This window comes from Humulus lupulus, chromosome X (assembly GCF_963169125.1).
Source record: "Humulus lupulus chromosome X, drHumLupu1.1, whole genome shotgun sequence".
Classification (NCBI taxonomy): Eukaryota; Viridiplantae; Streptophyta; class Magnoliopsida; order Rosales; family Cannabaceae; genus Humulus; species Humulus lupulus.
This window is the reverse complement of record NC_084802.1, coordinates 190,045,279-190,061,015: the sequence shown is the minus strand read 5'-3', so window position 1 is coordinate 190,061,015 and position 15,737 is coordinate 190,045,279. Positions and strand designations below refer to the sequence as shown.

The 15,737-nt window shown below is 36.8% G+C and overlaps 1 protein-coding gene across 2 annotated transcripts; it reads right to left on the bottom strand.

Moving 5' to 3' along the window:
* Nucleotides 1–8,373: 8,373 nt before the first annotated feature.
* LOC133804030 (probable transcription factor KAN4) lies at nt 8,374–12,389 on the bottom strand. Of its 2 annotated transcripts, none has more exons than XM_062242175.1 (6): nt 11,041–12,389; nt 10,849–10,925; nt 10,472–10,508; nt 10,106–10,235; nt 8,851–8,962; nt 8,374–8,716 (listed from the first exon to the last, which is right to left on the bottom strand). In XM_062242175.1, exons 1-6 carry the CDS (start codon nt 11,624–11,626, stop codon nt 8,552–8,554), a joined length of 1,107 nt encoding a protein of 368 aa, XP_062098159.1. In that variant the 5' UTR covers nt 11,627–12,389; the 3' UTR covers nt 8,374–8,551. The 2 variants fall into 2 exon arrangements, with proteins under 2 accessions (XP_062098159.1, XP_062098160.1); XM_062242176.1 differs by having other exon boundaries at nt 8,857–8,962; nt 11,041–12,380.
* Nucleotides 12,390–15,737: the final 3,348 nt, after the last annotated feature.

Here is a 15,737-nt window from a genome sequence, read left to right as displayed (position 1 = left end):
TTTATACAATTATTATTATTATTATTATATATGACAGGACTGATGTGAATTAATTTCTTTTTAAACTTATCATTTTCCATAAAGATTTAATTCATATCTTAAAAGAAGAACATTTGTAGATTAGTCTAAATCCTGAGTAATCATGAACTCATGTTCATGTTTATTGGATCTTTTGATTCATTCGTTAAGGTCTCTTAATATAATGAGGCTAGTGACTTTTGTTTTGGAGATTCAATATTTTAAATGGTTGGGAACATGATTTTATAATAATGGAATTCATGTTTTCTTAATGGATCGAATATTGGTTCCCATAAGGGTTAATTCTTGGACTAAATAGTTATTGAGCTCAAATATATAATATGATTATAGATTAATTATTCAATGGTGAATTAATGGTACTTATGGAACAAGAGGTAATTAGAATGGTAAAATGGTAATTCTTGACCAACTCTAATTAACGAACCAATAAACAGAGAAGAGAACTACATATATTGATTATATCAATGGACTACAAGAGAATACTTTGTAAATATAATTCTATAATTACTAAGAGTGCAATTCCATATTTATAGTGGAGTAATAATGAAATTAACAAATAAGATCATTTAATTAAAGAGTTTAATTAATAGTCTGATTTATTAGAGCTTAGTATCATAGGTCTATAGTCCCTGAGTCTCCTTTGTACTATACTGTCAAGGGTAAAGATGTCACATACAAGATTAATAGAGAAAATGACTAAATTGCAAATGAATTAATTTTCCAGGACTAAGTGATAATTATGTGTAAATAATTAATTATGAATTAATTAAGAGATTTTTTCTGTAATAACCAAAAAGTAATAAAAAATAACAAATTCACTGTAGCACAAATTTTTTTACGTTTGTACGGATCAAAACTTTAAAATTACACAAATACTACTTCCTCTCTCTCTCTCTCTTGTAGGCGGCAACCCGACCCTCTGCAAGCCATTACCCACGACGACTTTTGGCTAAAACAACATCGAACTCCACCTTAAACAACAGCGAAACTGCAGCCAAAACCTCTCTCACGAAACCCACAATGATTTCGATTCTAAACAACAACCAAAATCGCCCTGAAACAACAACAAAACTAAAGAGGATTTCGATCTGAAACAACACCCATCTACAGACGATCTAGATCTAAAAATAACACCACAACAACGACAGATCTTGATCTGAAAAACAAAACCACATCTACAACCCTATCCCGATCTAAGAAACTAGCAACAACAATGGCATAGTGTTTCATTTTGGGTAGAAATGTTTACAACCAAACGACAACAACAACTATGTTGAAAATGGCAAGACACATTCAATTTATGGGAAAATTATTGTTGACGCGGTTTTTCGCCAACAGTGAATTATATGAATAAATAGGATGGATTAGTGCTGGATGATAAACCATAATCAGAAAATGATAATAATCGAGAATGTGGAAACTAATTGCAAAGGAAGATGGTCACTCCTTTTTTACGTGGTTCGGAGGTTAAAATCCCCCTAGTCCACGAGTCAATATTATTGATCTATCCTTACTATTTCTTACAGAGTATTTTCATTACAAGAAGAATCCAACCCCTTGCACTATCCAGGGTTTTGGTATTTATAGGAGATTAATCTCTAAGTAGGTATTGGGGTCATCCCGTGATCTCTTCATCCATCATGTCATTTACGTGACACCGATGATTAATATTTAAACCTTACAGTGCAGTATGTTCTAATCAATACGTAAAGATGGGTAATGGGCCGCATGGCCCAAATCAGGTGTGGGATGTCTGATCACGCACGTTTATATTGCGTATCCAGGAATAAAATAGACACGTGATGTCTGGTATATGCACGTTTATATTACGTGGTTGACTTTATAAAGATTCAGGGGGTATGTCAGGCCTCTGATGCACCACGAGCTTAATGTGGCGCTAGCTCATGGCTTCTACTATGTCGACACAATGGCTCCAAGTGATGAGCAGCTAAATGATCCATCAGCTCGAGTTATTTGTTTAGGGGACCGTAACAAACAGCTCTGGATGAATGGTGGACACGTGGCAGATCGGTTACGACCCTTTTCTAGCTCGACAAAGTACGTGCGGATATTCAGGGCGTACATTTGCCCCCCAAGCCCCTGCTCGTGACCTATGACGTCATCTTTGATCTTCACAGTGGGGGCTTTTAAACTTCCTTTTCGACTCCTCATGTCTTGCCCACCACTTAGGTATCGAACACGTGGAACGCCGTGGTTGGCGTCTGTTCGAATTCTGAGGATTATATTAAATGTCCTAGCCACCTTTTTGCCATCGTTTCGTCTTTCGAGTTATGACCCTCGTATCTCGCATTAATTTGATCGGACGATCCTCGTTTCCTCATGCCTCTTACGTATATATAAGGTTGGCAGTTTTCAGTACTAGTCACCCTTCATTCGAAATTTTCCTTTATTTTCTCTCTTTCGAGTTTTAGAAGCTCTTCTTATTCTTCTGGTCATAATATCAGAAATCCCCACATTCTTGCCACAAGAGCCTTTCATAAGTCCAGCCTTAAGGATTCCACCAGGACTCCTACTCCTATGTTGCTTGCAACTTTCGTTTGGAATATACATTGTAAGTTCCCTATCCGTTGTATGTTTTGATTTCCCAGTTTCTTTGTATGCAAAACTACGTCTCATAGTCGTAAACAATAGGTTTTTTTTTTTTTGGCTGGTTATTGGGGCATAGGTTCCGATTCTAGGGATATTGAGTATACCTAAAAACATGTATAGGAATGCGATGTTCATAACTAGGTAATTTCTAGGTAACTTTCTGGGTAGATTTCTGGGTAAATTTAGGAAACACCCATTCGAAATATGGAAGGTGAGAGGATTTTAGGGTGTAAAACCGGGTAGCTTAGGGGTCACACTTCCTAGGTGGTTTTCCTCTCAAAACCTCTCCTCCAAGGTAAGTAATAATCTGACCCTCCAGACACAAGGATCCCTGGATATCAGGGATCTGTTGGAAACTTGGGCGCGTGGCTATGGCAGGGCGTGGCATCACACCTCGCGGGCTGAGATTACCTAAGCTCGTGTATGAAAAACCCTTCTTCTCGCGCTGCTTGTCCTTTCTTAGCTTTTAGGTCGCCTACTAAGTTTTTTCTCATTCTTGTTTGCTAGGCGATTAGATGGGGCCCAAAAAGAATGTGTCCAAGAAAAGCGCGGCCAGCTCGTCGTCCCAGCAATCCAGCAGAGGGAAGGAGGTCGCAGTGGAGTCTCCCATCCCCTAGTTCGGTCCCACGGTGGAGAAGGAGATCGAGGTGGGACTTGATGATTTCTTTGAGGTGGAGAGGGTAGTCTCGAAGATCACGACCCAAGGGAGGGTAAACAAGATAATACTGTCCCACAACATCGAGGTTGGGACCGGCGCCCTTATTGCCCGACCTCCCTTCGAGGGTGAGAGGAGTTGCGCACCCCTTGATGAAGACTTCGCGGCCTGGAGCAATGAGCATCTCAGGGCCGGGGCCCTCCTCCCTCTGGATCAGTACTTCGCCGACTTTCTTAACTACGTAAAGTTGGCACCCTTTCAACTGCCTCCGAATTCCTACCGTCTGCTGGCAGGGCTGAGGTATCTCTCTCTGAAGCACGAGTGGGAAGTCCCTACCCCGGCGGACATCCTTTACTTTTTTTGCCTCAAAGCCAGCCCGGATCAAAGGGGACGAGGTGATGGGTTCTACTACCTGACCCGCTTCCCGAACTCATCCATGGTGATTGAACTTCCCTGCCATCCCAGCGACTTCAAGTATCAATTCTTTATGTCGAATGGGTTTCGCAATTGCGAGTACCACTACTTCAACTGTCCTCGTAAGCCTTCTATCTTCAGCTTACGTAACCATTTTTTTTGTCTTTTCGCGTGTATACTGACTGGAGCATCACCATACAACCATTTTTGCGATGACGGCCAAGTCTGTGACCCTTGGGGGTCAATACGATACCCTAGAGGGGCTTTCGCCTAGTGAGAAGGACTACCGCCAGCTCGTGTCAGACGACACGATGTTGGCGTGTAAGTTGATCTCTGCAGTCCAAACTCTGGCCTTGAGGAGGATGCAGGCTAATCATTCAGCAGCCAGCGTGTTGGCGACTATTCCCGAGGTCGATGCCACGGCCGACGGCGGTGAGGAGCAGGAAGAGGAGCCCAAGGTGCCGCTCGTGCGGAAGAGATGAGCTCAGGAGGATGCTCGGGATCCCGACTTGGACCGAGCTCAATCAGGGGCAGCAGCCGGCCCCTCCAGCCAAGGTAACCCATATCCCTTTCGGGACCTAGACATGGTAGCCGCAGACCTTAGGCTAGTTAGGTTTAACCCAAACCAGCTCGTGCATCGCCACCAAAATGATCCAGACCGTAACATAACCCTACTCCAATGCGTAGATCAATTAGTGATGCATAATGACATGGGCCTTCCCAGGGGCACCGTAGTAATAGACAACACTTTGTCCTTTAGGTCAGCCTTTTTTGAGGAGTATTGGACCAGCCTTAGGTCGTGGCCCTCCCTTCTCGAGGGTATAGTTGCTCCTGGACTTAAGCAATACGTGGAGGAATCCAGTCCCGAGGTAGAGCCTGATCTAGAACCTCCCCTAATCCAAGAAGTGGTTGCTTTAGACTTTCCTTCCCTTGTAGCAGCTCCGAGGTCGGAGGTCGTGGAAATATACTCTTCTTCTAGCTTGGGGGGTAGGACTTTTGCTACTTCGTGTATCTTTATCATTAATAATTTTCTTTTGAAGAACGTATAGGCATTCTTAACGCATTTTCCATTCTTCTTTTCAGGCGAGGAGATGGCACAGAGGGGGGAACCGGACATCCGCTCAATGTTCCCAGGAGGAAAACCAATCGAGGGTCCCCTTTTCAAGAGGCTTCGGCCTACTTCCATGAAAATGCCGCCCTCGGCTGCGACTGTCTCCCAATCCCCAGCTAAGGGGAAAGGCTCGGGCACAGGAGCTCCGCCCGCTGCAGCCCCGACTGCGACCCTTCCTCGTCTTCCTCCACCTCCTACTCGGGAATCGGTAGCACCAGTGGCCAAGCTCCAGTGGCCCCCGCTGCCACTGTTCGCATCCCCGTCAACCCCCAGGATCTGGAGCTGATTCCAGACACTTTTCGGGGGACCGTCTACGAGACGGCGAACTATTCGGTGGAGCACTTTTACAAGGCCAAGCCCACCGACCTGAGGGAGATTGAGGAAAGGAGCCCCGAAAATGTTATGGAGTCTGCCATGGGGATGAATCTCACAGTAAGCATTTTCCTCGACCTCACTTTTAATATATATTTTATTTTTCTGGTATGTGTCTAACTGTTTCTTTGTTTTTTGGAGGCGGTCTTGGCTCAACATTGCAGCATCTCTCGGGCCAGGGCTAGGAACGAGGAAATCAAGGCCGATCTGACTGCGGCTCAAGCTGCTCTCGCCGCCTCTCAACAGAACGAGCAGAACGCCAAGGCTGCATTGGCGGAGGCCCATGGGAGTGAATAGGCAGCGAAGGCTGCCCTAACCATTGCCTAGGAAGGCGAGCAGGAGGCGAAGGCTGCCTCGGCAGCCCTTCAGGCCGAGTTCGAAGGGGCCAAGGCCAGACTGCTGAAGGTTGAGGCGGCCATTCTGGAGGAGAAGAAAGCATCGAGCTCCTCCATGGAGAGTATGTTGTACCATTGCTGGGCTTTCAATCAGGATGGCAATTTCTCCTTCATGGCCTTCGACGCATGGGGGCACTACCTTGAGAAGTTCAAGGCCCGACTACAATAGGAGCTGCGAGCGCCGACCGAGACCGGGGAGACTTCTGCTGTGGGCGAGCAGGAGACTGAGGAGGTGACGTCCTCAGAGCGGCCTGGGGGAGCCTAGAGAGTTTTTTCCTTGTATCTGCACTTCTCGTTTATTTGTTTGTAAATATTCAGCACGAGGTTTTTCTCCTCGAAACAATTTATTGATTTTAGTTATCTCAAGTTTTTTCAGTATTCATCCAATTATGTTGAAATAATAAATTTGATATTTTTTCTATCGGATTGAATGATGAATTTAAACTTTATTTATTATTTTTTGCTCTTACGTTGTTTGCAGGTTGTCGCATATAGTAACTCTGCTATTAAACAGTTCAGCGAATGGAATCACTACCAATCCTGATTCAGAGCAACAGAAAATGGGATGATGAAAGAAGAATTACATTGATTTTGAACCAAGTGGGGAATTGATACCAAGAAATTGCAAATATGAAGAACTTGTGCATACATTGTTGCTGCAATTACGTTGCAACCCTACAACAACACACATGCAACTACAATATCAAGTGAAGGAAGACTACCCACCCCTCAAAATAGTGGATGATGCAAGTCTCCTATTCTACTTGCAATTGAAGATGAATGAGTCTAACTTCACAAGATATCATTATGTGTGAACACAGTAGACAATATGTCAACAACATCAAATTCAATTCCATTCTACGCATATAAAGAGCCAACAATAACGGCAAAATTGACGATGATTGAGAATGGACCACGAACAGCAGAATCAACAATAGAGCAACAAGAATGTGAAATCACAGAATAAATCAATGAAATATTTGACTTCATTGACTATGCAAAGTTAGTCACTGGAGAAATGTTGGAACAACTAGAGAACAACAAGAATAAGGACCAGTCGCTTGACTCTATAGATTCACTTGTAATCACAAATCCCCACCATCTCGAAATCGAAATTGGCTAGATCTACAAAGATAAGGCAACAATAAAAAGCGTTATCAGCTATTTTGCAATAACAAACAATTTCCAATACAAGGTGTTGAAATCATGCTAATATGTTTTGTTCTAATATGCAATCGTTCCCTATATTTTGTTAAATGACACTTCGAACCATGTGTTTTACAAAATAGTACCTTAGACCCGATTTTTGTTAAAATATTTTCAATTACAAGATCAATTATTGGATCATTGGAGATTAAATGAGTTCACAGTAGCAGAGAAAGTGGTCGAGTAACTGAGAATGAAATATTATATTTAAAAATATTGTGACCAAAATCAGATCAGGGTACTATTTTGATCCATTTTATAAAACACATGGTCTGAATTGTCATTTAACAAAACATAGGGACCAGTCGCGTATTCAGAAAAAACACATAAGTCAAACTAGTATTTTTCTTATTTTTATTATTATTAATTGTTAATTTTTATGTAGTTATATTTTGTAATTTTTTAACTTTAAGAATGTGATTTTTTTTTTAAAATATCACTTATTAATTCTATAATTATTAGTTTTTATATATCATATTTTTTATATAATTTAGAAGTTTATACAGAAATTTCTTTTTTTTAAAAAAAAATAGAAAATAGAAAGAAAAAAAATTTAGTTGTTACTGTTAGTACGTAACAGGCCATCTTTGTAGATCGCACGTAGGCCCGAGATTGGAAGGGAACAAACACATTAGGCCCCATACCCAATGATGCAAAGTTTACAAGAACAGAAAACCCATCCCATTTTGGCTTCTTTCTCTTCTTCATTATTTGATTATTCATCTATTTACAAATCGTGCCATCATGTGTTTTATCAAAGACAACAAAAAAAAACACGTTGCATCTTCGTAAAATCAATTCAAGAAAAATAAACAAGTGTCAATTCAAAAAAAGAAAAATTCCAACAACAAAATTAAAATCCGAACGCTCACGATTTTTATTCTTGCCGGCCTTGTCATTATTTTCTTTTGTTTTGCTGTTGTTGTTGTTAAATTATTGAACGACCTTTCGTACCTAAAATAAGTCAAATACATAATTTTTTTGTCCTTCCATGATGACATAAAACAATATAGTACACAAGGCACAGTGTTATATGTATATATATATATAATTAACCTTAAACCAATATTTAATAAATAAGTTATATCTATCTATAATTTGATAGAGGGCAAGATAAGGCAGAGGGAGGACATTTTGATTTAAAAAATTCTCGGGAATGTTCTGTCGGCAACAAGTCAAAAGATTATATAAAAAGGTATTGCCTTTCTTTATCCTAATTAACACAGTCGCGATCTCATTAACCAGTCTTTTTTTTATTATTATTATTATTACTGAATTGATGCTAATTAAGAAAATAGTATAGTTGTTTAAAATAGCTTAACAAATTTACAACAATACTATTAATGAGCGAACTCTTTCAAATTTAATCAAAGGACTTTGTGTAGCTTTTTCATGCATTCGTTTATTTTGTTTGTATAACAATTCAAAATACTATTGTTTGGTATTTATTGCTACTCTAGACTACATGTTATGTTAGAGCGCAGCGAAAATTCTTATTAATTAAGCAAGCCTTTATACTTTTTCTTATATATCTGCCCAAAAAAAAAAGAGCATTGATTGAGTTGTAGAACTATATAAATTAATACCAGATTTCTCATCCTCATAATTAATTTTAATTTGTATGACAAATTAAACAAAGACAAAATTCCGGGGGAAATAGATAGAACAAATGCGTGTGCATTTGATATTTTTGCATCCACCGACAGAGTGAGAAAACGTTATGTAGTTATATTGTAGTAATACAATTGTTCAACATTTGAGAAGGGTTAGTTCGTTGGATGAGTCATGATGAGCATAGTCCTTCTGCCAGCTTGGCCTTCCAAGGGTGAACTCTAGGTTAAGACACATATTCGAAGATGACAACGAGCTACACTCCACCCTCTCCTCCAAGCTATCTGACCTCTTTTTTTCCACCTAAAAATTATAAATTCATTGCAATCAACCATATCAATATATTTAAATTATTATTTGACTCATATATTCATCAATTTTCAGTAAGAGGGTTCTTTTTTCTGTAATAGCTATAATATAAAAGTATATGTTCGTACATATACCTTGGCACCATTTTCTCCGAAATCATGAGGAACTGTCGAACCATTTTCATGACTTGAATGGCTTCTTTCGTTGGGACTTTCGACCGGTAATGATGACCATGGACCTCTGCTTAGAATAATAATTATTCTAATTAGAGATCATTCTAATTTAATAAATGTACGTTAACGCATAAATATAATAAGATAAAGATTACATATATATGTGTAATTATTTGCGTGCACTGTATGGTATCATAATTAACATATATTTATTATTATTATATATTAAAAAAATAGTATTGAAAAAATTAAATAAACATATTCAAAAGAAAATAATCAGGTATACATAGTTCACCATAAATGAATCTTTTACACCAGCACTGATCAGCATAAATAGCATCTTTAAATTTGTATATATATGTTGGGTATAACATTATTGTTAAAAATGATGTTAATAAAATTTGTTGTGCATTTTCTTGCCCCTCTTACACAAATATTAAAATGTAAACCAAAAGTATTGAATCCAAATTAAAGTTTACAGTATCATCGTAATGTTAGTAGGCATGCACATACCAACAAAGTCAACAAAACCCAGATAAAAACCAAAACATTAATTTCTTGATCGGCAGGGAATGGGCTCATGCCCTTATTCCATTCGGCATTTGGAATGGACTAATTCCTAGTTTTTTGTAGCTAAAATAAAATATACTTAATTTTGCCTGTCAAATTACCACAGCATTGAAATTTGTACAATTTAATAACGTTCCCTTGACTTTTTTTTTTTTCTTCTTTTCTCTGACTCTTTTTGGGTCAAGATACTTATTACAATCGAAAGGCCGATCGATGTGAGTGAGGTGTGGTACTCGGTAGAAAAAACACACGTAAAAAATATATCTCTATATTATATAAATATTTATATTATTCTGAACACAGCGAACCCTATAGATGACTTGTTCATCTAATTCAATGTAGTAATCAATTGAAACTTCCGGTAATAAATACGACTAACTTTTCCACTATAACCAATAGATATGTATAAAAACCATGTTGGACAAAACAAAACAAGATTAAATATATATATATCTATACAGATATCACGTCTGTACTTAAAAGTTTTACTATAAAAGTGCATGTATGTCTATAATTTAATACTTCCACCTGGGCAAATAAAGTTCAGTTCATCAACGTTGTGTTATATAAATTTATATTTATATATATATTATATATTAATTATTTATATATAAGATTTGAGCTTGAGAAAGGCACTTACACGTGGGAACTTGGTAGTCCGGAGTGGGGTTGAGCTAATATCTCGGAAGATAATACTCCATCTACATGGTCGTCATTAACAATATTAATCCCTGTCCTTTGGTTTAAACCCAAATCTGTCTGCTCTTGCCCTGCAATAATATATATTCATCAGAGATATTAGCTAGAGTTGTAAATTGTCCACACTTTCTTTATCAGACACTCATCAAATAATTCACATGGACTTATCACTTAAGTCCAATCTCAATCATTTTTTTCTTTTTATTCGTTGAGATAAATATACTGATATATATATGTATAAAAATATATAATGGGAACACTAAAGAGAAGTGAAAACGAGGGTGCTTCGGAAAGAAAATCCAATTACCTGCTGCTTTGTCAGTGCTCTTCACTGTTCTATACATCTGCATGAATACCCAAGAAGAAAAAACAGAAGAAATTTTTCTTATTAAATTAAATTAAAAATGAAAAATAAAAAGGTTCGCATTGTAAATATTACACTCTAGATGCCATTTTGTCCTTACTTCTTGTTCTCCACCACCATCACAAATTAACGAATATATCATTTACAATATATTTATACATATATAAAAAAAAAGATCAGGGGAACTGATAATAAGAAAAATACAAAAAACTAGCATTTTCCTCCTAATTTGAAAACAATATACAAATAAAATCAAAAAGAAAAGAATAGTTGAGATGAGTTAAGCCTAAAGGATTAACTACTGGACTTGTTAACCCCACCTGTAAATGACTCTTCACGTGAGCTAGGGTTAGATCCTTAACATTCATCAACTCTAATACAGATTTCGGCGTTGCTCCTGTAACAAGATCAGGAAGAAAACAGTTTAATTAATGGCATCCCATCAGGCGAAAATATAGGATTAATAAAGAAAAAAACATGATTAATGGAACATTAATTGCTGATATATTTACTTTCATGGCCGCCAAGAAGCTGGACTGCGTGAACAAAATGAGCATGAAGGGTTGTGGTCCATCTCATTCTAGGAGCTCTTACACTTCTCTTGACACCACTAATCGATCTCGGATTTCTCTTGAACTCGCGCCCATAAATTTGAGGTTGGTGGTGACTATGGAAATGGTGATGATTATTAATATTAATATTATTGCTATTACTGTTAAAGCTTCTAGGTAGATGATGGTGATGTTGATGATGAAGTAGTACTGGTGGCGGAAGATGATTATCTTTCGTTTCAAAACCTAAACTCAAGGTAGGTTCGTGATGATTCGAACCACCACCAAGGCTGCTATAACAATTAGTAGTTTTCTGTAATGGGTTATTGTTGTACAAACCATTTTCATGGCTTAAATCACTTCCGGTAGTACTGCTACCTGAATCGGTGGTGGTTGAGCTCCTATCGCTTAAGAGTAGTACTACTTCGTTATTATTAGCTTCAGTGAGACAATCTGGAACTGGGATCGATGGTGGGCTAATCTGCAACGAGAGGTCTGGCAAAGATGATGAACTACTTCTCATTTTAGTGGACTGGTTTGGGAACATTATTGCTATTGAATATTCGGATCTAGGAAGAAAAACTTTTGTGAAGTCTTAAAATATATAAAAGAAGATACCCAAAAAAGAAGAAGGATAAAGAGAAAAAGAAAAGGTTGAAAGTTGAAAAGTAATGATATTTTGAAGTAGTCTGATTAAATCATGAGTGGCTTATGATTTATTTGCATTGGTGTTGAGGAAGAGAGAAAAGAGACGTGGACCGGAACTAGGCTTTTTAGTAGGGCTGATGGAAACTAATATATATATATATATATATAATAAGAACATTAAATGAGGGATGAGCTCTAGGGTATAGTGTAGCAGAAACCACTAGTCAGAGAGTTTTGCTGGAAAAAGAGAAAGTAACAGACTTGTTTCTCTTTCTTTTGAGAGAAAGATTTGAAGGGAAAAGTAAGTGGAAAGGGTAAACTGTATTTATGAGAAATCAGAGAGAGACCAGGACCCTTTTCCACGGAGAGAAACAGAGAGGAAAATAAAAGAAAGAAGAAAGAGGGGGCAAAGAGAGAGAGAGAGAAGAAAGAATATGGTTTTCCCTTATCTTTCGGGCAGAGAATATTAGGAGAGAGAGAGAGAAAGAGAGTGTGTGTGTGAATGAATGGGGTATAATGGAGGTTTCTGAAGGTGAAGGGAATGGTTGGAGTTCGAGAAAACAAAAAGGGCACTGTTCAATGGAATATCGGAATGGGGATTGAGTCTCTTTCTTTAATTTCTTTCCCTTTCCCTACGTTGATGGATCGGGACCTATTTAAATTTATCCAATGTATTTTTCTTTTTTCTTTGTATTAGATTTTATTCTGAAATAACATTTAAGCTCTACTAGCTGGCTACTCTGAAATGAATTAAGAATATTCCCATTTTATTTCATGAATGAGGATTGAGTGGCAGGCCAAAATATCCCTGTTTAATCCCCCCCCCCCCCCCCCCCCCCTATTGGTCTCTTTCTCGCAGACGTGGCACACATCAGTTTCCATTACCAAAATTAAACCATTAATCTAATTTTTATACACTATTTTCAAACTCAATAACTTTCATACACGAAATATCATTTTTTTATATATATATATATATTATATTTTGAAGTACGCAACTCAATTACTTTTTTTTTTCTTTAAAAAAAAATTCCAAACATTTAGTCAATTGTGAATAATACCACTAACATTTTATTTTATTTTATTTTATTTTTGTCTATGCTACACTGTAAATTGTTCTGAATTATAATGACATTTATATACTATATATAACTTTCAACCATATAACCCTAAAACTTACTTATAATTAAATCACTGACAACGTTGCATTTCTCAACGGTAATATCTAATACTTTTAAATTCCTCGCGCTGTTAATTTCACGTTCAAACTCTGATATGAAATCCTGCCCAAAATTAATCATTTTGTTCAAAAAAGATTTGATTAAAAAAAAAAGAATTACACTTATTTAAAATATAAATACTATCATCTCTAGTCAAAGGCGCTCTCTCTCATCTTATTTGATCACACGATGATATAACTTGGTGTAAGTACTTGCACAACCTGACTAGCCAAATTGCCAATTATATTCGAGCTGTACACGTGCGATGCCCAAGCAGATATGTTTTCTTCATTCTTAGCCAAAATAATAATATAAAGTTTTTCTGATATAAGATTGGTGTCATGAAAAATAAGAAGAGAAAATCAATTAGTAGTGTAATACTTTGAGAAAGTGTCAGTAGTATAGAAGGGTCGTCGTTGCACATGCATATATATATATATATACATATATAGAAAGATATATTCTCCACTCTTCAATACCCGATCAATAATAATCAATACCCACCAGTGGCTTTTAATTGAGCAATTGTGAAATTTTCAACAACTTAATTTGTATTGAAATTCTTTATTATCAATTATATACGATTGTAATAAACTATACGTACTGTGTGTCACTTAATTGTGGATAGTAACACAACTTAAAACTTAGTACTATGTATTGGTTAGTTAGTGCCTCAACTAATTAATTAATAATAATGAAATTAATTAGAAGAGGGAGGCCGGGAGCGCGTGAGGAAGAATAAAAAAAAGGCGCGTAAAGAGTAGTAGTAGGGTTGGGAGTGAGGGTGGGTGAAATTTGAACGGGTAGCATTTGTCTAATGTGGAGGGGCTCCGGTCGTCCCCAATATTCCCTCTCCGTGTCCAAATATTCCCAAAGTCTAAACGATATACCCACCTGTCGAGCCCCACCCGCGCGTGGAAACCCACGAAGGAAGACCATATTCTTCGGCGTCAACATGGGTTCCGCTCACGTGACATATGGACGTGACCTTGTCTAGGCTAGGCTTATATGTATATATAATAGCCTCATTTCTCTAATTCATTTGTTCTATTCTTATATTTTAATATTATCATTACATATTCTTATTTTCTTAACCCAGCTACTTCTACTATGAATATACATAAATATATATATATTTTTTATTTTGTTGTATTAGCTGCAGAATTAACTAAGCTCAAACCCCCATGGTTCCCTTGCTTAATTATTATATTTTAATAATGCTGATTACAGAAACAACAAGATGACTAGAAAATGATAATCATTTGTTAATAGATTTCGAAGCCCCGGTCAGCGCCTGATGCGCTCTAGATTCTCCGGGAAATGAGAAACTTTGTATTTTTCTTATATTAGTTTATTAGGGCTAATAAATTCTTCTCTCCCTCTTGTTGGATTATTGAATCCTAAGCTTGCAGTAGGGCAATATGCGGTCAACATGTCTCTCTATGGCTCACTTGCAATGTTGTCAAATGCTTTGGCTATATATTCCATATTCCATGTGTTTGTCTTATAAGAGCACCTTCATACCCTTCTCTCTCTCTCTTTGAAAATATATATATAATCTTTGTTTATGTCGGTTTTATTTCTTTCATAAAAAGGACCCCATTTGTGTTCACGTCGGGACAATCTTTATTGCTTAGTTTCAAATACTATCTTCCCCCCAAAGAATATATATACACATATGGCCTTTTAATATGTATATATATAATGTACTTGATTACTATATTTCCTTCAATTGAGTACTATACAGGAAAAAAAGAGTAAACATACAAGACAAGTAACATATTTATATTATTCTTTTCGTTCTTACGTATTGATTCCCCGGCCGGTTCATTAAGTAATGTCGCGCAAACTCTAAGGAACGAATAATACCATACATATTTATATGTCAAATTGTTCTTCTAAGTAGCTAGGTTACTTTTGTTGGCCACTATCTATTTTCATGTTAAATGCTTTAAACCAACATATATAAATATAATCATACCCACTTCCCTCATATTAAAAGGATTAATAAATAATTGCAATAACAGGCTCGTGAGCAATAAATATACGCGATCAGGATATACATTATGATATAACAAACCAAATCAGAATATACCCATATCTAGTTTAATATCAATATATATATATATATATGTACACACATCATTTATAAAACATGGAAACATATTTAACTTCTTTTGGGAGTTGTTTGGAAAGTAGAAATTAAGACGCATATAAATTAATAAAAGCCGGGTGGCTAATATTATGGGAACTCATTGATATTGATTATGAATTGGGGATAAATATAACTATCATTGATCAGGCTTTAGGTGAACCACACAGTAGTACAGAACTAATTAAAGCCCTTCGATGTCTTCTTGATCATATCTTTAGATTAATGTCCTTATTTTTGCAAACAATTAATTCTCATGAGAAGACTGAAAACTTTATATATTTTTCGTATAAAAGTCCGTAGCACTAATCAGAAGAATATTAGTTTCTACATGGTGATTCGTGAGATTAGGATACAGCCAGACGAGCATGTACGTTGCTTTGAGAATTGAATATAGATTTATAAAATAATAATATTCTTATTAGAATTAATTACTCTTCGTTCTTCTCCCTGGCCTCGTCTCTCACCTCTGCTTTGAGTATCAGTGAAACGACAAAAACGAAAGGAAGGAATCACCGAAATCAACGCCGTTTAGGCTGACGAGCGCCACGACATAACGACAATATTCAATAATATATAAGATTGAAACGTTTGCAATATATATATGTAAACATATAAGTAAATACATGGCCCTTTTA